Raw genomic sequence first — 21,881 nt, 5'->3', positions numbered from 1 at the left:
TGATCTACGAGGCAGACGCAGTACGAGGCGGGCAGCCGCGTTTTGGATCATCTGCAATTTATGGAGCACGATTTTATTTGCTCCAACATAAAGTCCATTGCAGTAATCCAGCCAAGGCCACTGCGACTGTTTTCCTCGCCGAAAGAGGGAGGAGATCAAAAAATTTCCTAAGTGCTTTAATAATTTGAAAGCACATACCTGCCACTGCTACAGCCTGGGGTTTGAAGGATAGGCAATTGTCAAATTTTATGCCTAGGTTGCGGACGGATGCAATTGTTTTGGGTGGGGCTTCTGCATCCGATGGCCAGCATACTGAAGGGGAAAAAGGATTATTGATCCCTATGGGCAGGATTTCTGTTTTTCCGGCGTTGCACTTTAGATGGTTGTTATTCATCCATTTGAATGTTGCTTCAAGACAGTTCCTAAGATCTGACTAACTGAATGACTAACAGAAATAAACATTTGTGATGAACTTGAGTAATTTTTGGCATCTTTGTTATGCACTTAAATGCTGTGCGTCCGGTGTGGGGAGCAAACCCGCCCCACTTCCTCCAGCAACTCTCACAAAGGTCATGTCGATCACCGCATATAATTCTGGAAAGATCCCAGTAGTGATTCACTGGGTGTCCACACAAGCCCATAAGGCTAAGAAACACACCTTCACTCTCCATCATGTTTTTGCATTATAGTTCTATATTGAATACGATTTTTATGCTTAGTAATCTTGTTCTTATGAATGGCTTGTGTTGACAGCTAATAATTGTAATCTAATCTGTTCTATATGAATTATAGATTGTTGCTTGCTATCAGAGTTTGAATATATGGTTTTACATTTTTTTCTTGAGTGGATTGGGAGGGAGGGTACAAAGTGCAGCAGCTTTATCACAGGGCTCTTGTGGCACTGCTGACAAAAAAGGTCATGACCTGTACCCTTGTGGATTCAAGTCCAGTATGGCAACACATTTTTAAAAACCATGTTTATTTTTTAAAAAATATATAAAATCTTTTCTTATCCATGATTCCACAGAGTGTGGGTAGATTGATTAGTTCACTTAATCACTATTTTCCTAATCTTATCTTTTTCTTGTTCTTTTGCAGAAATTTTAAGGGAGCTTGATGAATATTATGATAAGTTCAAGCGGGAGACTGACCCTGTGCAGAAGAGGCGATTTTTGCATTGCATTCAGAGAGCCTTAATACGAAGCCAGGAACTTGGTGATGAAAAAATTCAGATTGTTAGTCAAATGGTGGAACTAGTTGAAAACCGGACAAGACAAGTGGATAGTTATATTGACTTTTTTGAGACTTGTCAAGAAGCAAATGATAGCACAAGCAACAGTGGCAAATCCCACCAGGAGAAGTCCAAAAATGACACAATTGTTCCATCAGAGAAACAAAGCAACAAGCGATCCAGACGGCCGAGGAACAACGAAAACCGAGAAAATACGTCAAACAATCATGACCGGGATGACCTCACGCTGGGCACTCCGAAGGAAAAGAGAGCCAAAATACCAAAGAGGAAGAAGAAGACCAAGACCAAAGCTGCAGAGAGAGAGGCTTCACCTGCGGATCTTCCCATCGACCCAAATGAACCAACATACTGCCTGTGTAACCAGGTTTCCTATGGAGAAATGATTGGCTGTGATAACGATGAGTGCCCCATTGAGTGGTTTCACTTTTCCTGTGTGTCACTTAATCATAAGCCAAAAGGCAAATGGTACTGTCCAAAATGTCGAGGGGAGAATGAGAAAACAATGGACAAAGCTTTGGAAAAATCTAAAAAAGAGCGAGCATACAGCAGGTAGCCCTTGCCTGTGCTGTGAACAAATGGACAATAACAGATTCAAACCATTTATTTATTGTTAAGTTCATCCTAGTTTAAGTGCGGATATTGTAAAATGTACGTTTTTTTAAAGACTTCATTAAAGCCATTCCTTTAAAAGGAAGGGCAATGCATTTTTTCCATTTGGTTACTTAGGTTCTTGCCATAAGTAGGTAGTTGATAGGATGGCCTTTTGGAAGGCTCAACTCGGGTTATTTTGCACCATCATAAATGTATCGGACTGAGGAATAGCAATGACATCAAATGCATAATTTAATTTCTTGTATGGCATATATACATTTTTTTCAGCAAATTAACAAAAAAAACATGGATGCCCGGTTGTGTTTGTATGGCGCCAAGTTGTAAATGTGATTTCCTTTGAAAAATGGCCTAATGTAATATATGAGGAACTTAGGAACATAGCTACATTTGAAATGTGTCTATGACTGGTAAAAAGCAAATGAACTGTTTTTTTTGTGTTTATTTTTAAGCAAATGGTTCCACTTTTAAGAGGAAGCTATTTTATACATTGGCCAAGTTCCAGAAGGGCCATTTTAAAACAATGGAGTTTTTTTTTTAACATTTAACCTGAAAGTGGTTGAACGAAGAATTTCACAAATCAAGCTTTATACCGTCACAGATACTGTAGCAATCTTCAACATGTATAGATTGTATAATATGTAAATTATAAGTGGTATTGCACTTACTGTATTATAACTGAAAATACAGCCAGATGCCATAGTGTAACTAGTGGGCATTTCCTTCTGTATGTATGATAATTGTACAGCTGCGATATTCTAAAATAAATGAAAAACATATGTCACTGCTGTTGTTTAATAATGATGTTTTATTACATTACTTGTTTCTTTAATTACATTGCCATCACTAATTGTTTTGGACCTGGCCAGAAAGAAAATTCCAATTGCATCTTTGAAGTATTCTGTAATTGTTTTGAAATTCTTTCTTTTGGATTCATTCAATGCTTTTTAAAACTTAAACTAATGTCCTGCTGGTCCCTGTAATCCATTTCCTTATACTCGTATGGTGAAATTTGATCTTCTAAAATTTTTTCAATAATTTGTCAATAAGAAGATTCCCCAGGGACAGTTCAAATGCATGTCTGTAGCCACAACGGTATTTTGATTAAGAAAATATGTACCAGTTGTCCATCTCACTGACTGCACACTAACTGTAGAGCTGGCGCGATTGAGACTGACCGATAGGCATATATCTTTGTCTTCGCCTTTGAGATGCATCATTCAAAGAGAACTATTCCACATTCATGGGACCTGATGCACTGCAGGCCCCATGAAAGTTCAGCCAAATGTGTCCTAAAGTAGTGCTAAACAAGATAGCTGTAAACACCTGTCTTTATTGATCAGGTGATCAGACCATGGACTGCTGTAGATGACTAGAGCCTTAGAAGTCGCTCACAGAGTGGTGAGCAGCAGCATTACGATTACAAAGGCTCAACAGGGGCAACAGTGTTGCACAGTTTGGTGTAAGCAGATGTTTAGCCTGACAGCATTTTCCATATAGAAAGCCTGAAAGGGTAAAGGAATGGTGAGAATGGTAGTCTCACCTGCCTTGAACATTAACATTTATGTATTTCAGCCACATCCGAAGTTGCGTTTTAACATGTACTGACTGTACAGGAGGACCATGATGACTAACATAGGAGAAAAATAATTTCTAAACTAGAGAAAAAGCGGCGTTCGCTTTTTAACTAGTTTTTGCAATTCCAGGACTTGGCCTTTTTGCAGTCATTTTCACAGTTCTGGTACTTGAGTATTCAACTGAAAGGGTGATTGTTGTTAATTTACAGTTTTTGTTTGTTTTGGAAAAGCATCTAAACTGTTTTTTATTTAGAACAAAGAAGATAAAATCTGGATGTTCTGACCATCCTGATCCATTGATTGGGGGGGAACTAACAGCTAGATGCATCAAACAAAAATCCGCTCGCAAAGGGGCAGATTCTCAGAATCTGCCCCTTTGCGACCGGTATTTTTACATTTGCGATGCATCATCCCAAATGCAAAAATCGCTAATTGAGAAATCGCTAAATTGCGATTATTTGCATTTAAGGAATCTCTAATTGAGATTCCTTAAATGCAATGCATGAAAGTTTTAAAAATAGCGAATTCGCTAATAGGGCACGCAAATTACCATGAAGTACAACTTCATGGTAATTTGCAAAAACTTTGAAAAATGCACTAAAGTGCATTTCTCAAAGTTTCATGTTGCGCACACACATGCCCTAAGGGCATGTGTATGCGCAACATATGTGCACAGATCAATTTCAGGGGTGCAACAGGGTGTCCTTTGGACACCCCTACACCCTTGAAATCGCAATCTCAATTTGCGAATCGCTAATTGCGATTCGCACATTGAGATTGTCTTCCCATTCATTCCTATGGGCCTCTAAGCCCATAGGAATGAATGGGGAGGTATTCCTTAATTGCGACTCACAAATTGCGAGTCGCAATTAAGGAATTCTAAGAAATCGCTATTTTTTTGTGATTTCTTGATGCATTCCATTTTGCTATTCCTTAATAGCGAATCGGTATTTTTCGCTATTAAGGAATCACTAAATGGGTTGTTGATGCATCTGAGGGTAAGTCTTCTACCACACCTCTCTGAGACTCACCCTTTGATCCTATCTGTTTCTTTCATTTTGAAGTCCAACTGTTTGTTCTTGAGTCCCCAACCTGATGTGTTACTGTACTCCCACCTGGTCCCTGTCAGACCCTCTCTGTCCCAGTCCACACTGCATACATGTTTCTGCTTTTTAGGTCTCTGCTACAAACAAGATCTGTTGTTTCCAATACATTATTATTACTTACAATTGGCTTTGGGTCAGCCCTTTGCTCATGACTGGATAGCTTTGTTGCTTATTTCTCTTCCTTGCTCCTAATTTGATGGTTTTCCTTCCTACTCTTGTCCCACCCAGTAGCATTTAAGCCCCAGCCCTCTGATAAGTTGATGTATTCTTCCATTGCAGACATCCGGACGTGTTTGCAGTGCCTTTGGGGGCAGGATATTTTTTCTCTGCTCCCCTTCCACTTCTTTTCCTCCCTTAATCCCAACTGTCCCGTCTGAAACACTATCAGCGGTCAGCTACCTTTTAAAAAAAAAAAAAAAATTATATCATAAGGTGGCAACTTGTGCATGTATGGTTGGTAGGCACCTACAATGTGTTCTGTTTTTTTTTCTCCTTTCTACAAAATGGCATTAAAAGATTCATGCTGGCCATATGTGAACAATGTTTATTAAAATAGAGCAAAATGCATTCAAAGAATACTGCCGCAGATGCACATGCATACAAGGCCACCCCACCGCCTGTGAAAGACACTTGTTAAAAACATTGTAAATGAATGAAAAAATGGCTGCGGTTGATGCACTCTCATCTGCGGCAGCCATCTTTTTGTGCATTCAGTAATATCAAAACATGTTCCAAGATGATTCTTGTAGATGTCCACCCATGTATGGAGAAGCCAGTAAGTTTCACTGCTGAGACTTTCATTACCTTTGTCAATCCTTGTTTTTTTAAATGTTTCCTTCTAGTTTTAGTCTTGGCTGCCTCTACAGAATCCTTATGTTTTCTCACTCCATGATTTTTACTTCCATAAATAAGGGAATGTATGTATCTGTATCATTTGTCAAACAAAATTCCCTTTGCTTCGTGAAAAGGATCAAATTCGAATCTGGAACTAGTAGGTTTCTGCGTAGGGTTTACAGTATACAGGAAGAATTGGCGCACTTAACAGGTAGCGGTGGAATAGGTAATTTTTACAGAAATGTTGACGGTGCTACCAGGTCAGGGGGAACCCAGACCCCTGAAAAAGGAATCAGCAAGAGCCAATTCCGTAGTAAGTAAACACAAATCCTGTGCACACGTAGACTAGTCAATAGAAAGTGACATCTATCAATGGTTCATCTAGAAGCAAAGCATAATAAGAGACAAGGTCGACAAACAGTTGATTTTTCTGTTTTATGTACTTTGGATTTTCCTTCAAGAGGAAAATGCCAAGGAGAAACCAGCCGACACGTGTTTCGTCAATCGGGAGTTAGCCCGTGACTCTTCAGGGCTGAAAAATAATCAAAGAAAACGGGATCGTGGAACCGGTGATAATTCCAAACCTGTTTGAGAATGGGAAATATTGTGTGGAAAAGCCAGTGGCGGCAGAAAAAAGTAAATACACAATGCTCCCATAAAATCTGGCGCAGCAATCGACGGGCGGGTCCAGCCGTCTAGTGAGGAAAGAACGGCCGGTGTGTCAGCAAATGAAAAACTCTACTCTGTCCGGATACGGAGGCCCCTGAATCTCTAATTTGGGCTACTTCAACGAGTAGCTCATAAGCTACTGGTAGCTTTCGAGCTACCTGTAAGTAGCTCTCCTGTATGCAGCCCAGCCTACTAAATTAGAAGCTTTTGCTAGGTTGAATTAATATATGTATTCCAAAATTGAAAAGAGTGTATCCGATATTGATAATATCTGTATTTTCTGAACTCAGCTGAAAGTGATGCGGCATCAAGGAGGCTTACAACTGATATTATTAACTTAGCGCCTGGGGTATTACAGCTGACTGCTGTGTATTACCCATATAGAGGCATTGCATATTGATAAAACCTTTTTAACATTGCTAGTGGCAACCTACCATCTCTGTGGCCGAGGTGATCACTGCTGGTTTTCTTGGATAGAGTGGTTACTAATGCACTCGTTTGATATGCTTACTATTACAATAGTAACCACAGTAGCTTGGGATGATAAGCATTGAACATAAGCAGCTCTTATTACTCAAAAGGTTGGAGACCCTTGCTCCAAATGATCCATCAGAAAGGATATGTTATGTTGCTGGTATTATTATAGCACTGTACCAATTGCCAAGCTCTTGGCTCCTTGTGCATGCATTGATATGTGATCTGGATTTGTCTTGCAAAAAATACTTTGCTGGGGGAGCTACATTAGTGTGGGTGGTTTCTGGGCATGGGCTATCCCTACAGTGCAGTTTGGTAAAGAGAGTGGGTTTTGTGACCTTTGAGCTTAACCATGGCTATATGTGGATATTGATGGTGGTTCAAAGTGAGGTTTTGTGTCTTGAAACCCTCCATCTATATTCTCTCCGTATTGTCACACCGGAAACTTGGGTTTTGTGCCCTTCCAAACAAAATATGTTTTAGTGTGTCATGGTCTTTTTTTTCAGTGTTTGTGGATCCTCTGTGTTTGAAATGAATTTTTTTTTGTTAGAAGCCATTGCTTACTCTGGGAGAAAACATGATATGGATCCTTTACTTATATTAAAAGAGAACAGATGGATTTGGCAAGCGGATACTGTTAAGCGAGGGCTTAATCAACAAGTTGACTGGTATTCCCTATCTACAATGTGAATGGCTTTTTCTGGTTGTCGTGGATGTCATGTTTCTATATAAGATGGGTCTTTGTATTAAGGCCTGACTTAGGTTGTATTTTCCTGTTCATTGGGCATTTTAGATGCAGTTGTGGTTAAATGCTGTTAAATCATTTAGCCTGTTTAGTCTACTGCTGACAGGCTCATTATTTGTTTGTGACTGATAGTTTTTTAGGTCTCGCGCCTGCGATGCATATGGCGAAGCCATATGCCATCGCGCAGGCGCGATACTATAGTCACCGCCTATGCTTCCCAGGAGACAGGAGATGTCACGCGCACGCTCTGGAAAGCGATCGGCGCCGGCCGCGCGCGCGCGTTCCCAATCTCCTGGGAAGCACACAAGCAAGCCCAGCAAGCCCCGCCAAGGTAACTTGAAATAATCTTTATTTCTTGTTAAAGTTTGTCGGCGGGGGAAGCCGTGGGCTTTGCAGCACCAAGCGAGTGTCTCTTTAAGCTCGCTGCGATGCTGCTGCTCTCGTGAGCCGCCGATGTGCACTCGGGCGGAGGTACTGTGCCTGTCTCCCCAAAACACGCCTCCGGGATCCGAGCAGGCACGAAGGAAGTGAGACTCCCTGCTCGGTGCGAGCGAGGCACGGCGGAAAAGAGAGAGAAAGCTCGCCACTGAGGAGGAGCGCGGAGGGCCAGGCCGGCCAGTCACAAGGTAAACTCCCCTGCACTTTAGGGCTTTCTTGTAAGCTTTGTTTACACCCCTGCAACAACAGGGAAAAGCACCATGCTCGCGTATTTAAGAAAATCCCCATCGCCCTTAAAACTCTAACATTTGCATCGTAAGGTTACTTTTCTGAACTAGGCAACGATGTTCAAATGTGTACCCTCGTTTTGTAAGATTTAGAGGGAAAAAAGCGGACCTTATTAACGAGTGTATATAAGTTTTATACTTGGAAAAAAGACAAACTCAATCAGCAAATTCGGCTGTAAATGTGATAACATTTGATATGCAATTAAATGGTGCTTTCCACTGTCCACATGCAGAATGACGTCTTATTTCAGAGGGCCAAGTCTCTCTCACCGTTTGTCTCATTCAAAATCAAGTTCTCTCGTCTCATCGTCGATTAAAAAAATAACGTTCTTCTCTCCTGTCAAAGATGACTGACAATTAAAATGATCGTCACTTTGGTGGGCCCGGCCTCACTTTCAATTTATTGTCTAGACGTGCCCTTCTTTTCTTTCTTCTATGACTCTCTAATAGACGAGTTGCTAAGCATTCCAGCGTGAACTGAGGTTCCAGTGGTAAAAAAACAGTAACCGTTTAAACGTTTTAGAAAAATTGTTACCTTTATTTTTGGACTTTGAACATGGCTGCCGTTGTGCAGCAGTTCATAAATCTTGAAATTATAGTATTTATTTGTTTTTGTAAACAGGAAGTGACATTTACATTAGTTTACCCGTTGCACACAATTATAAGAAAACGGATTACAGAGGGCTGACGGTTGATTATCGTAAATCTTAATGTGAAAACAGTTATGCATAGCTCAAAATACATTTTTGACCATTCTAGAAAAACGAGTTCGGGCATATTCGGATATTTCTCTTCAGTGCCAGAATGATTTGGAGAACGCTATCTAAAAAGGAAGGGTTTGACATGGTTGGATTACGATCAAAATTAGGCCTGGGCACCCATTGAAGAACTGGGCCACACTTGTGGATAATTAGTTGTCATAAAATGTTGCTTCATTCGTATCGGGGGAGTTATTCCTCTATCTTAATCCCTTCTTTTTGCTATTCTTCTTCACCTGGCATATCTCACTTTTCTTTTTGTCTCTCATTTCATTTTGTTACTCTCTTTCCTTTGTCATTTTGTCAAGGGATGAATGTGTTTCACAGTATTGTTGTAAAAAAACGATTGTTTTGAGTTGTCACCAAAGTTTTTTTTTCTCAGTTTTATAGCTAGCCTTATTTTTTTAAAAATATTTTCTCTCAATTAAAAACGGGGGCCCCTCGCAGTTTTGAAGGTGACAAGATGGCAGCAAACACCTCAGGCTCATGTGTCTGCTGCTGGAGACAAAAGTAGAGCCTCTTAAATGGCCACCATTTGTAATCTGTCTCTTTGCACGCACAAACCCTCTTTTTCTTCATCTCCACTTACACTAGTGCTAGCTGTGATGCTCAAAAACAGCCTCGCCACTCGCTGAGGCCTCATTGTCCCGCTCAGTGACTCAGGATGGGGGGAGACGCACCACATGCTGTGCCGGCTCAGTTTGGTCCATTGTCCTACTGCACATGACAGTGAGCACCCAGGGTCTGTACTGGGTCATGCTGAGGTCTGGCATCTGCTCTTCACCTGCAGCAGCCTTTCGGGCTGTGTGCCACCAACCAAGGCAAATGTTGGGAGTTTATTTGCAGCTAAAAAAAGCAAAATAAAAACAGCCGACCAGCTGGCATTTGCCTCAGGCCACTCTGCCAATCCGACCCTGGGGTTTGATATGGATGTCTGAGTTTGATACAGACATCTGATACTGAATACAATTATATTTTATCTTGGGGCGTAGATCTTTTCACATACACATTGTAATTGTCAATCATTATGGAAGCTTGGCATGCGTGTTTTACTCTGCAATATCTTAAAGACATTTAAAACATACAATTTGCCCTAGAATCCACCTACTTAAGCCATCTGGCTCTAATTTTTGATATCCTTTATTTATGTTTATAGAATTGAGTATGTGTAATGAACGTGCTGTGTTGTCTGTGGATATGGTGACTCGCTGAATGGGTGTCTAGCTGCCTGAGGGTGAAAGTAGTTCTAGGAAGAGGTGGGTCCTGAATTATTTGAGGACAGCACAGTACTTCTTGAACTTGTGGACTGGTGCTGGTTAGGCTTTCCTGAGCTGGGCTGCCACCTTCTCCTGGTGTAGTTGCAAGTAAATTGGAGTTTCTGGAGTGGTTTAGGACATTAGAGTGGCATTTATTTGTTGGGAGGGGTTAGCCAGGTCAACAGAGGTTTGCGTGAATCCTTCCAATACTTTGAAGGAAACTCTAACTTTCAATGTAGTGAGTCGGCCTACAAAGCGCTTATGCCATTGACAGACCATCCAGAGTTCTGTCATGATTGACATTACAGTTCTTCACATTTTGGAGCTATCTCGACCATGTTTTCTCTAGAAGGCACAGACAAATAATGATGGTGCAGTTTTTGACCAAATATTTGGCCAAAGCATGAGTGGTTATGCGGGGAGATAAACACCTCCTTGGCCTGTGCTCGAAACATGTAACAGTAGCTGGTTTGCAGCTATATAATTTTCAGTGTTTTGAAGACTGTTATTTCTAGTGCTGTGTTCTCTGATGTATATGTGAAGTGTGCAAAGTGATTGCAGTAGATGTGCTGTATTATAGGCTTCTGGACAAGCTACCATTAGGAAGCACTTTTTTGGCTGAAACTTGTATTCAAAGGCCTAAACATTCGAACTTGTAATTCAGCAGAAGAAGCTGGCTTGCATGGCACCTCCGACCTCGATTTCTCAAGTTTATTAAGTTGGCTCTGTCAGAAATGAGCAAGGCGACTAACAATCCCTTTTGTGCCTGCCATAAGGCAAAGGAGCTTGTGCCCTGCACTTTCAGGTCATCGAGGACCCATGAAGAAGCAGAGTAGAGTCATACTTCCCAACACTTGCTCTGTACAACTTCACTTTTATTGCACGAATAGCCACGGTTTAGTATAGGAGCCATAAGAGAACATTTAAAAATTCGACAAATGTTCTTTTAAGAATGCTTTTATTAGTTTATTTATGTTCAATCATTTAAATTAATCAAGCAATAAAATCCAAATTATTTGGGGACTGACCTGAAGCAAACAAGCCGGAGTGAGGGTAGGGTAGAGTGCCAAGGGAGGGCCAGTAGAAGCCTCTGCTACCTTCCTTGCAGCATCCCGGCCTTAGTGACATTGGAAATTATTTTAAAATTCTACTTAAAACGAGCATATTGCTTTGCACGCCCCACCAGCCACTCTAATATCTGTATTGAACACCTTAGTGTGGTGGGATTAGTGATGAAATAGATTTCTTGCCAAATTTCAGCAATAAGAAATTACTGAACAAGCATTTATAAAGCCAATAGGACTTGCCTGACCGACTAGGTTTGTAAATTTGTTTTAATTTGGATTGCTGCTGCACGCTTTTTATTGAACTACTCTTTATGAAGTTGTGACGTAATAAATTATCCCAGCAGTATGCGCTATTGCTTAGAATATTAACAAGTCAGGACAATTTTAGAGCAGATGTTTCTAAACTGCTTTGAAAAAACCTCTAAAGTTGTGTACTTTACGTACATTTTTGGAGACTCGATTGGCTGGAAGAAGGGTTGTGCAGTTTGTCAGTAACACAGATATAATGTTCAGTAACCATTGCACACTAGGCACCCACCCTTTTCCTCTCCAGTGAGGCATTTTATTTCTCTCCTTCAACTTGTGTATCTGATGCTTACAGTGGTTTAATCATTTTGCTATTCCATGGCCATTTTCCTTTTGTGGCATGATTTCAGAACATGTTTAGCCTTATACATCTGTCAGCATGATTTGTATGAATGGGGCCTAGGGATGGCTAACTTCTATCTGTACTATTTAGCATCCACGATTAGTTCAGTGGGGGATGGGTGAAACCCATCCTCCTGGTGGGAACGAGGTGCATCATCAGAGCTGTGTGAATAATAACTGCGTCAGCCCCGTGCGTGAGGTGCATCATCAGAGCTGTGTGAATAATAACAGCGTCAGCCCCGTGCGTGCGGTGCATCATCAGAGCTGTGTGAATAATAACAGCTGTGAGCCGTGCGTGAGGTGCATCATCAGAGCTGTGTGAATAACAGCAGCTGTGAGCCCGTGCCTGAGGTGCATCATCAGAGCTGTGTGAATAATAACAGCTGTGAGCCCCGTGCTGAGGTGCATCATCAGAGCTGTGTGAATAATAACAGCTGTGAGCCTGTGCATGAGCATCATCAGAGCTGTGTGAATAATAACAGCTGTGAACCCGTGCCTGAGGTGCATCATCAGAGCTGTGTAAATAAAAACTGCGTCAGCCCCGTGCGTGAGGTGCATCATCAGAGCTGTGTGAATAACAACTGTGAGCCCGTGCATGAGGTGCATCATCAGAGCTGTGTGAATAATAACAGCTGTGAGCCCGTGCCTGAGGTGCATCAGAGCTGTGTGAATAATAACTGCGTCAGCCCCGTGCGTGAGGTGCATCATCAGAGCTGTGTGAATAATAAAAGCTGTGAGCTCATGCCTGAGGTGCATCATCAGAGCTGTGTGAATAATAACTGCGTCAGCCCCGTGCGTGAGGAGCATCATCCACATTGCTCAGGTCATCCAAATTCCTGCACTCTCTACCACACTGCTTTCAAGAACAGCATACTCTTGCACACACTCTCACTGCTCACCAATTCAAAGTTTGCTAAAATATTTATGCAACGCATTGTCATACACAATGCCAATAACTCAAACTTTAATGCTGCGAGACCTATTGCATTGTAAATGCTTGTTTTAAATTTAGGTTGCAGATTATAGGGTCTGATGTTTCTGTGAGATTGTGCTTTCCATCTGCTGGGGTATTTTAAGATCCTTTATTCTCTACTTGTTGTCAGAAGGTTTCCATTGGTACAGTATAAAACCAGTATATGCTTTTTTAAAATATATTTTTTATTGAGCAGGATGCAGAAAAAGCACATTTCGTACATATATATATGTTTGCCATCTTCAAATTAAAGTAACATAACATAGCCACAAGATCGGCCATACAGGTGCTGTAGTGCATTACTATTAATAAAAAAATTCTATTTAAATGTTCATAGCAGGAGATGTTAACGTGCATCAGTGTATAGTAATGGGGGGGAGGGCCTTGTGCAAACCAGTACTGTGCAAATCCCACAAATCCAAATCCTGTTCCATGTATATAGCAGCAGATATTGAAGTGCATAAATATGTAGCATCAAAGTGTATTGCGCAAATCAATTCCCTGAATACAACCTAAATCGGCAAATCGATATACAGTTCATCATGTATAATAATGAAGGGGAAAAATTGCCTTGTGCAAACCGCAACTGTGCCAGTTCGGCTAATCCAAATCCTAATGCATGTATATAGCAGCAGCTGTTAAAGTGCATAGGTATTTAGCAGCAAAGGGCCTTGTGCAGAGAGCAATTTCCCTGAACACAACCTGGATTGGCAAATCCGTATACAGGTCATCATGTCACTCACAGTCTAACCTAGATAACTACGCTGAGGAAAACAAAGGAAAGCAAATCTTAACATATCAACACATTAATGCAAGAAGCCATTATTAATACATAATAAAATCGTAATCATTAGACCTTGGATATCCATCCTTGGGAATATACTATGCCATAGTAAACCCACCCCATGTTTCATTAAATCTCTGAAGGGCCCCAACCCACTTAGCACTAGCCTCTTCAAATGATGAGGATCTGATCATTTTATTATACCAGTGAGAATATATTGGGTTACATCTGTTTTCCAGTTATGGAGGATCATTTCATTTCAATAAGCTTTATTCGGTTTGTACAAAAACAACCATAAAAGCACATGAAAAGGAATACATCATCATACAATTTTAGAGAACACTATACAGAGGAAGTAAACCATTAAAAACAGCAATTAAAATATCATGTTATTTCTTGCATTAATTGATTTAAGTTTAAAAGTTGCAGTAAAAAAACATATACCTGGTTCCTCCATTATAGAAAGGAACCTCATCGCTGCATCCACATTAAAAATACCATATTTTAAAAACAATGGTTTTAAAAAAGCAATGCGAAAATTCATATAAAGATCACATATGAGAAGAAAGTGCAGAGTGCTTTGTTTGGAGTGGCCGTCGCAGGGACATGGACCAGCCGGGTGCTGTTTGAGGTGTGGGAAAGCCTCCAAGTGATGCACCAGCCCGAACCTTAATCTGGTAAGAACATATCCAGTGCTCGAAAAATCCAAAAAATGGTACTAGTCCTGCAGGACTAGTACCTTAAAAAATGTCCTCGACCGAACTGCAACCTACTTGACCTCAGTCTCTGAAAGCGGAGCAAATGTGACAAGATAACAAGATTTAAAGGCATTTTTATTGCTCATTAACTTTGTGAGCAATAAAAATGCCTTTAAATTTTATCTTGTCACATTTGCTCCGTTTTCACCGACCGAGGACAAAAGTTGGTTTGTTTTCCTACTCGCTAGAAAGGGCGAGTAGGACCGAAAAACAGCTCGACCTTGTTAAATTAAGCTCGACTATGCGATCGGTCGAGTGGAATTTTCGAGCCCTGATATATTTTTGTTATTTTTTTTATTTTTCTTGTTACATGGATTAAATATGTCTGGAAACCTTCAAAGGCTGAGTAACTATTATAAAACATACATGTTGTTAGTTGCCTGCTGTAACTCAGGCGCCTCTTTAATCTGTGTAACAGAAAGGTATTCCTCATTACTGTTTTGGGCATCTCTGATACAGCGTTTAGGTCATCCAGAATATTTAAATTAAAAACTTCCTTGAAACTATGTACAATATACTTTAACCAGGGTATCATAAGATAGTTATCCAATTCAAGGCAATCTTTAATTACTAATCTGTTGAAAGCAGTCTCTTCTTTTTGCCATATGGATCTCCAGATCAGTAAGGGCCTTAAAGCTATCAGATCTGTCAGGTAGCTGATCCCGACTTCCCTATGGGTTAACTCTGTAGGTGCTGAGGACGGTAAGCAAAGCAGTTTTTTGAGGAACTTATTTTCCTCAATTTGTAAACTACTATCGGGATAATATCCCACGCCCCGGCACCATATAGTGCGATAGAAACACATCTGGACTGATAGATCTGCAACATGTCACTAATACGTCTATCGCCTAACTTAGCTGCAAATCTTTTGCCATTTTTGCCCTGACATTTAATATCTCATGGGACCATATTCTGTCACTGGCAAAAGTGATCCCTAAATAACATACCTTGTCCACCTGTTGGATTTTCTGTCCATCTATAAAAAAGGAATACGATTTTTTACGATTACTGCCACATACCATAGTATAGGTTTTACTCTTATTAATCTGCAACTTTCTATTAGTTATAAAAACTGCAAACTTGTCTATCAGCCGCTGAAGGCCGATTGGGGTCCTGGATAATAACACGGCATCGTCTGCATAGAGCAGTACCGGTACTTCTACACCATTTGCCTTTGGGGCATCAGATTTTACTAATTTGAGCGTCCACCTCATTAATAAAAAGAGTAAAAAGCAGAGGAGCAAGGACGCAGCCCTGTCGGATGCCACATCTAACATTAAATTTGGGCGTACATTCCCCTCTCGTCCCGTACCGTACAGATGTTTGTAATCTTTCATATAGCCGTGCCAAAAAATAGATTATTGACTCGGGGGCCCCAAGCTCTAGTAAGGTTCGCCATAAAATCGAGTGATCCACTAAATCAAACGCACTGCTTAAATCCGCGAAGCATAGGTAGAGGGAACCTTGCTTAGCATAAGTATATTTCCCTACTAATAAATCTAGATTTATACATTGGTCAAGCGTTCCTCGCCCTTTCCTGAAACCGTATTGGGTATTGGCTAAAATCCCATTTACCTCCGCCCACTCTTTTATTCTAACTAGTAGAATCCTACTCATGATTTTAATGAAGGAGTCTAGAAGAGAAATTGGGCAGTAATTTTTGGCAACCGATTTATCCCCCTTCTTAAAAATAGGGATGATAATGGATTCTCCCCATGTAGGACTCCATTAGTTACGGCGGCATTAAAAACAATAGTTAATAAGGGGCCCCATAAAGCTGGAACGGCTTTATAGACATCAATTGGGACCCCATCCGGGCCCTGAGCCTTACCTCCCTTACTTGCTTTAATGCCTTGTTCCACTTCTTCTAGGGTGATATTTAGCGGTACCACAGGCCAGGCACTAGTATTAATAGAATTAACGCTTGAACAAAGACTAGTTTTAAAAATGTCAGAGAAATGGGTTACCCAGGCCTCGCTGCTTACATGAGACAATAACTCCGGAACCGTCAACTTTTTTAAAAACTGGGATTTAACTGTTGCCCAGAACAGTTGATAGTTTGAGGTCTCAGCCACCAGGGTAAGTTTATCCCAGGCCTCTTGTTGCAACTCTCTTTTCCTCTGTTTAAGGGCAAGTTTATAATCTGCTCTTAGTTTAGTCACTAGCATTGAGTCCCTAGGTCTACTCATTAACGCCTGTCTTAACTGAAAGAGAGAAGAGGTGCAAACACGGTCAAACCAACCCTTATTATGAGCTGTTACCCCGTTACCAAACTTTGTAAAAATGGTATCAATATAATGGTTAATTTTGCTAAAATTCATTAAGATCACTGCAGGCTCACAATTAATATTCAGGTTGACAAATATCTCAACAGAACAATCCATAACAATATTTTTTAACACCTTTTCCGCATACACCCCTTTCCATTTTATCCTGGTACCATTGGGTCTATGCGGTTCAATATTATCCACATTTCTTGTCGGATTTACAGACTCAGTTTCCCAGATTTCAACTATCAAGATAATACAATTATGGTCGCTGAGTAAAGATTCTTCAATCCTAGGGACAGTACACAGGGGGATGATCTTCGAGAATACTAGGATGTGATCAATGATTGAATTTGAATTCCTACCATTAAAAGTATGGATCTCATTCCCCCGACCATCTCGTGCACATTGCAAGAGTTCCAAGTCATAATCTGCCATAAATCTATTTAATGACTCGCCATATTGATTGTGGGGGAAATTAATGTCATCTTCTCCTGTATCTCTTCTTACCCCACAGACCCTTGTGGTAGACAAAGGGCATGTGGAGATGTTAAAATCACCAACCCAAATAAGATCAAAAATAAAATGTTCCTCTGTACTTAACTTATCAATCGCATTCTCTAGATCCTTAATAACTTTAGACCGTGTGTTATCAAAGATGTTATTATAGAAATTAATTAAAAGAACATCCCGGGGGTGTTTTTGATAGAGCCAGAGAATCTGCAAATGAGACCCGATGTTCATGTGCCTTTTTACTTCTAATGGCAAGCTAGTTAATATAAGGGTTAAGAGGCCCCCCTTTGCTATGCCCGCCACAGAACGCTGTGCTGGTAGATTAAATGAGGCAAACCCTTCGTAGCTAACCAATTCGGTACACCAGGTCTCTTGAAAACAGATAATGTTATGAGATCTAAGAAAGTCCGCCCAACCCAACTTTTCCCCCTTGGAAACCAGCCCGGCTATATTCCAGCTGGCTATAGAGAGCCCTTTGGTATAACGTATAACTTCTGGCTCTATCAGTTGGACAGTATTACCTTCAGGGGCACCCCATTATCTTGACTAAGATGACTATCGCCTCCAGATGTTATAACATACTGTGAATTTTCCAAAACCACAGCTCCCTGTCCCCCTCTATTTTCCCCTTCTGTAACATCAGACCCGTAATTAACCACTATATCAGTTATATGGCGGTCCGGGTCCTGTCAATCGTTCTCATCGAGAACGCTAAGGGCTTGAAATCGATTGAACACAGGTACCTCAAACAAGGGTTGTGATGGTAAAGCCCTTCTGGTTATTTGTTGATCCAAGGTTGTCCCTATAGGAGGAACATACATTAAATGGCTATTAAAAGAGCCCAGTGGGCGTAGAGAGGCACCCTGTTCATTAGTTGGTAGAGCTGCTGCTCTAATCAAGGAGGTACTTGCATAGTGAAGATTTTTAAAATTGATGATAACACAGTCACCCCATAAATTCTTTTTAGTGGGGCCTATCCAATTGACCCTTCTAGTTGTAAGGATCTGATCAGCATGACTCACTGGGAACCCACAATGGTGATTAAGCCAGTGTACCGTTTTATTCTTAAGTGAATCATGGGTTTCCATTAAGGTCGGATTAAGAACAGGTACGTTCGTCAAGACCGCCACATATGGTGAACACTCTGGGGGTAGATTTATTGTATTACTGCGTTTCCTCTCCATAGATATTCTCTCTGGCTGGGTTTTGGTCTCCTGTATGTTCTCCTTTCTGCCAATAATTGGGTTATTTGGCCCCCAGGGTCCGTCATCGGCCGCCTAACTGTCCCAGAAACCTGTTGATGATGTTACTGCACATAAATTACAAATATTATTGGGGCGTTCCATAGGTGTATCTTTCCTTGTTTTAAGCAACTCATTATGGAGTATTAATTCCCCACCTAACTTAGTGACTTCTCCATTAAGTAGGTCTATTTTATCATACAATGTTTTAAGATAAATGTCAATTTTGGTGGCCAGGGCGTTAACAATCTGATTAACCTGTGCATCATTTAAAGCCCCGGGGTTAGTGTTAGCTAGTCGCTTTCCTGTACTAGGAGCAGGAGTAGATTTGGATCCCTTACCAGCACTAATCGACCCCTGTTTAAACTGAGGCTTCCTACATCTCCTTATCGTTCTGGATGTGGGTGCCTCACTGGCAGGCAAACTGGGGGCGTCTACAGGCTCTAAAGATAATGGTGTTAAGACTACCTGGACACAAGCCATGATAGGTGTAGTACCTTGTCTAGGGAAATCACTAAGCTCTGTAGGAGGTTCAGTCAAAACTACATGGGGTGTGGGCGGCAGACTACCCATTCCTAATGATAGTCGGCGTTCAGCCCTGTCGATTTCAACGTTAATAGCACTCACTGCTTTTACAAGGTAATTGTCAATAGTTACACCCGCATACTCAACAGGAGTTTTATTTCCCTTACACTTTGACATTTTCTAAAATATCATATTAAACAATATAAGTCCACAAACCGCAAACACAAAGCCTATTAGACAAATTAAGTATTGATCAAACAATTCGACAAAGTTCTACAAGGACAAATAATAGTCCATTGCCAAAAGGGAGATGCATTAATATTTTGGGCAAACCGACTACTCACTGTCTCTGCAGCTTATCTTTAGAAGGACTCCAGTAATTAAAACCAAGGGATGTGGCCCAGCACAGCCTCAGACAGTCTCGGACGGGCTCAGACGGGCCCGCCCTTGGCCCGGGCTTCTCCCGGCACCTGCCCGCGCGTCCCGAGCGGCGGAAATGTGCAGTCAATTATATACTTCCGGTGATATTGAGGATGGGGCTGCGGGTCGGCTTCCTGCCCGCTGCGTTCTGGGGCTTGCAGTCCCAAGTCGTGCCCCCACAGGTGAAGCGATGCGTCTTCCACGAAGCGGGAGGCGCGAGAGGTTTTTAAACTGCTCCTGCCTGTGCCGGTGCTGCGGAGGGAGGGGCTGCAGGTCGGCTTCCTGCCCCGCTGCGTTCTGGGGCTTGCAGTCCCAAGTCGTGCCCCCACAGGTGGAGCGATGCGTCTCCCGCAAAGTGGGAGGCACGAGAGGTTTTTAAACTGCTCCTGCCGGTGCCGGTCCTGCTGAAGGAGGGGCTGCAGGTCGGCTTCTTGCCCCGCTGCGTTCTGGGGCTTGCAGTCCCAAGTCGTGCCCCCACAGGTGAAGCGAAGCAGGAGGCGCAAGAGGTTTTTATACTGCTCCTGCCGGTGCCGGTGCTGCTGAGGGAGGGGCGGCGGGTCGGCTTCCTGCCCGCGGCGTTCTGGGGCTTGCAGTCCCAAGTCGTGCCCCCACAGGTAAAGCGATGCGTCTCCCGCGAAGCGGGAGGCACAAGAGGTTTTTAAACTGCTCCTGCCGGTGCCGGTGCTGCTGAGGGAGGGGCTGCGGGTCGGCTTCCTGCCCCGCTGCGTTAAGGGGCTTGCAGTCCTAAGTCGTACCCCCACAGATGAACCAGTCCCAGCAATTGCTATCGATATGAAATGCTGTTGGTGTTTGTATGGATGATATAACTCATAACATGATCTAAAAAGCACCAACATAGAAGATGGAGATATTATAGTGTTTAAATATTGACTAATTGCATGAAACACCTCATCCCAGGTATTTTTAGGGGAAGATTTATTAAGAGAAATAAAAACAAAGGGAGAATCAACATTTTTAACCAAAGAAACTCTGCCAACCAGGGAGAGTGGCAATAAAACCCATCTTTCCAGTATCTCTCTTGTTTTGCGCCATAATTTAAACAAAAAACTTGCGAAAAATCGTTAGTAAAAAAAATCCCTAAATACCTGACAGGATGCTGTAGTAGTGGCTGCAAGATGGCTGGGAGCTCAGAACGAGGTGAATTAAACAATAGAAGCTCGATCTTGGCTTGACTGACTTTGTGCCGTTTCCCCCCCATTCGCTTAGATTACTAATTTTATTCATGGCATTCAGGATGTTAAAACTGTCGTCCCATAAATATAAAATAACAAGGATACTGTATTTTACAAATAAGATAAAAATTCATATATATCATGCTTTTTTAATAGAAGGAAGTGCCTACATTTATGGCCTGCGTTGCATGGAAAGAACCAGCATCCCTGGGCCTCTTCAGCAGGTGAATGTTGAATATTGCATACTATAGTTTTAGAGATCTTCTCTCCGGTTGCGCTTGATTCCCAGAGAAGCTGAGTATGTTTGGATCTGCTTTGCCCAGCCACAGATACTGCAGCTCCACTTCTAAAGGGGAGCGGTGGCACCGTGAACTCTGGGACCTACATTCAACGCCTGGGATGTCACAGTGGAGGTGGTCAGGCCCTCAATGCAATGTACATATAGAAACATATTGCAAAAATCCATCAGTTAACCCGATAGGTCTCAAAAGCGACATCTATTGGCTTTGCAAACAGTGGCAGCTGGCATGGATCGGGGTGGGGTAACGGTGTAAATAAGAAAAATTAACTTACTTACTCGCTGCGTCTCCTCCTGCCGGAACAGGACACCCCCAGGCTCCCCTTAGCCAATCGCAACACTGCAATGCAGCTTTGTGATTGGCCTGAGCACCATGGTTTGGCACTCAGGCATGGACTGGGAGCCTGGGCATGTTCTCACCCAGGCTGTAACGTAGTCTGGGTGGAGAACATGCAAAGTGTGCAGGACTGTTTGGCTGGCCAGAGACATACAGCCAAACATGCATGCACACTTACATAGTGTCCAGTAGCAGCCTCACCCCGCAAAGCTGCCACACAGGGCCGGACTGGGAACCAAAACCGGCCCTGGCAAAGTGCTCGGCCGGCCCCCGCCACCACCCAGGAGGGGGTTTGGGATTTCGACCGCGCTCTTTGCCAGGGCCGGTTTACGCTGCAAAAACGGCCCTGTAACAAAAACGGCCCCCAGGGGCGCAAAACCGGCCACCACCATTGCGGCGCACCGGGGGATTGCCCGGTGCCCGCAGCGGCCAGTCCGGGCCTGCTGCCACAGCAGGAAAAAAGAAAATGATAACGAGTTATCATTTTATTTTTCCTTTATTCACACTGCTGAAACTTAGTGGGGCGACGCACATCTACCTTAGCTGAGGAGCTGCTAATGTTTGCAAATGCTTGCTACATATGTTAAAAAGACTGATTTAGTAAAGGTTTCACATCTTTGATACCAGTTTAGCCCCAATTGTAATTGTATTTATATAGCACTTACCAAATATGGCAATACACAGCTGAAAGGTGACCACTTAACATGTGTTGGTACGCTTCTCGTAACTTTTGTTCTGTTTGAGCTAGAAATACATATTTTTTAAAAATCCGCATATTATGAAGCGTGTGATGGATTATGCGGCAAACCCCATAATTATGGAGAAAATCCACGGTTGCTGAATTGAATATTT

The 21,881-nt window shown here is 42.1% G+C and overlaps 2 protein-coding genes across 6 annotated transcripts in view; one reads left to right on the top strand and one right to left on the bottom strand.

The window, feature by feature from the left end:
- Nucleotides 1–2,645, top strand: part of ING1 (inhibitor of growth family member 1) — a 69,945-nt gene extending 67,300 nt beyond the window's left edge. For all 5 annotated transcript variants that reach the window (XM_078657540.1, XM_078657539.1, XM_078657542.1 and 2 more), the window contains exon 2: nucleotides 1,099–2,645. In XM_078657540.1, the coding sequence (XP_078513666.1) occupies nucleotides 1,099–1,805 (707 nt within the window). In that variant the 3' untranslated portion in view covers nucleotides 1,806–2,645. The remainder of the gene's footprint in view (nucleotides 1–1,098) is intronic.
- CARS2 (cysteinyl-tRNA synthetase 2, mitochondrial) overlaps nucleotides 1–21,881 on the bottom strand; it is a 742,767-nt gene that overhangs the window by 593,284 nt on the left and 127,602 nt on the right. The window contains exon 2 of the mRNA XM_078657536.1: nucleotides 2,530–2,619. The gene's annotated coding sequence lies outside the window, so the exon portion shown is untranslated. The remainder of the gene's footprint in view (nucleotides 1–2,529; nucleotides 2,620–21,881) is intronic.

The sequence above is a fragment of the Lissotriton helveticus genome, chromosome 8 (genome assembly GCF_964261635.1).
Source record: "Lissotriton helveticus chromosome 8, aLisHel1.1, whole genome shotgun sequence".
NCBI lineage: Eukaryota > Metazoa > Chordata > Amphibia > Caudata > Salamandridae > Lissotriton > Lissotriton helveticus.
Note: the sequence above shows the minus strand (reverse complement) of the source record. Positions and strands in the feature narration are given on the sequence as shown.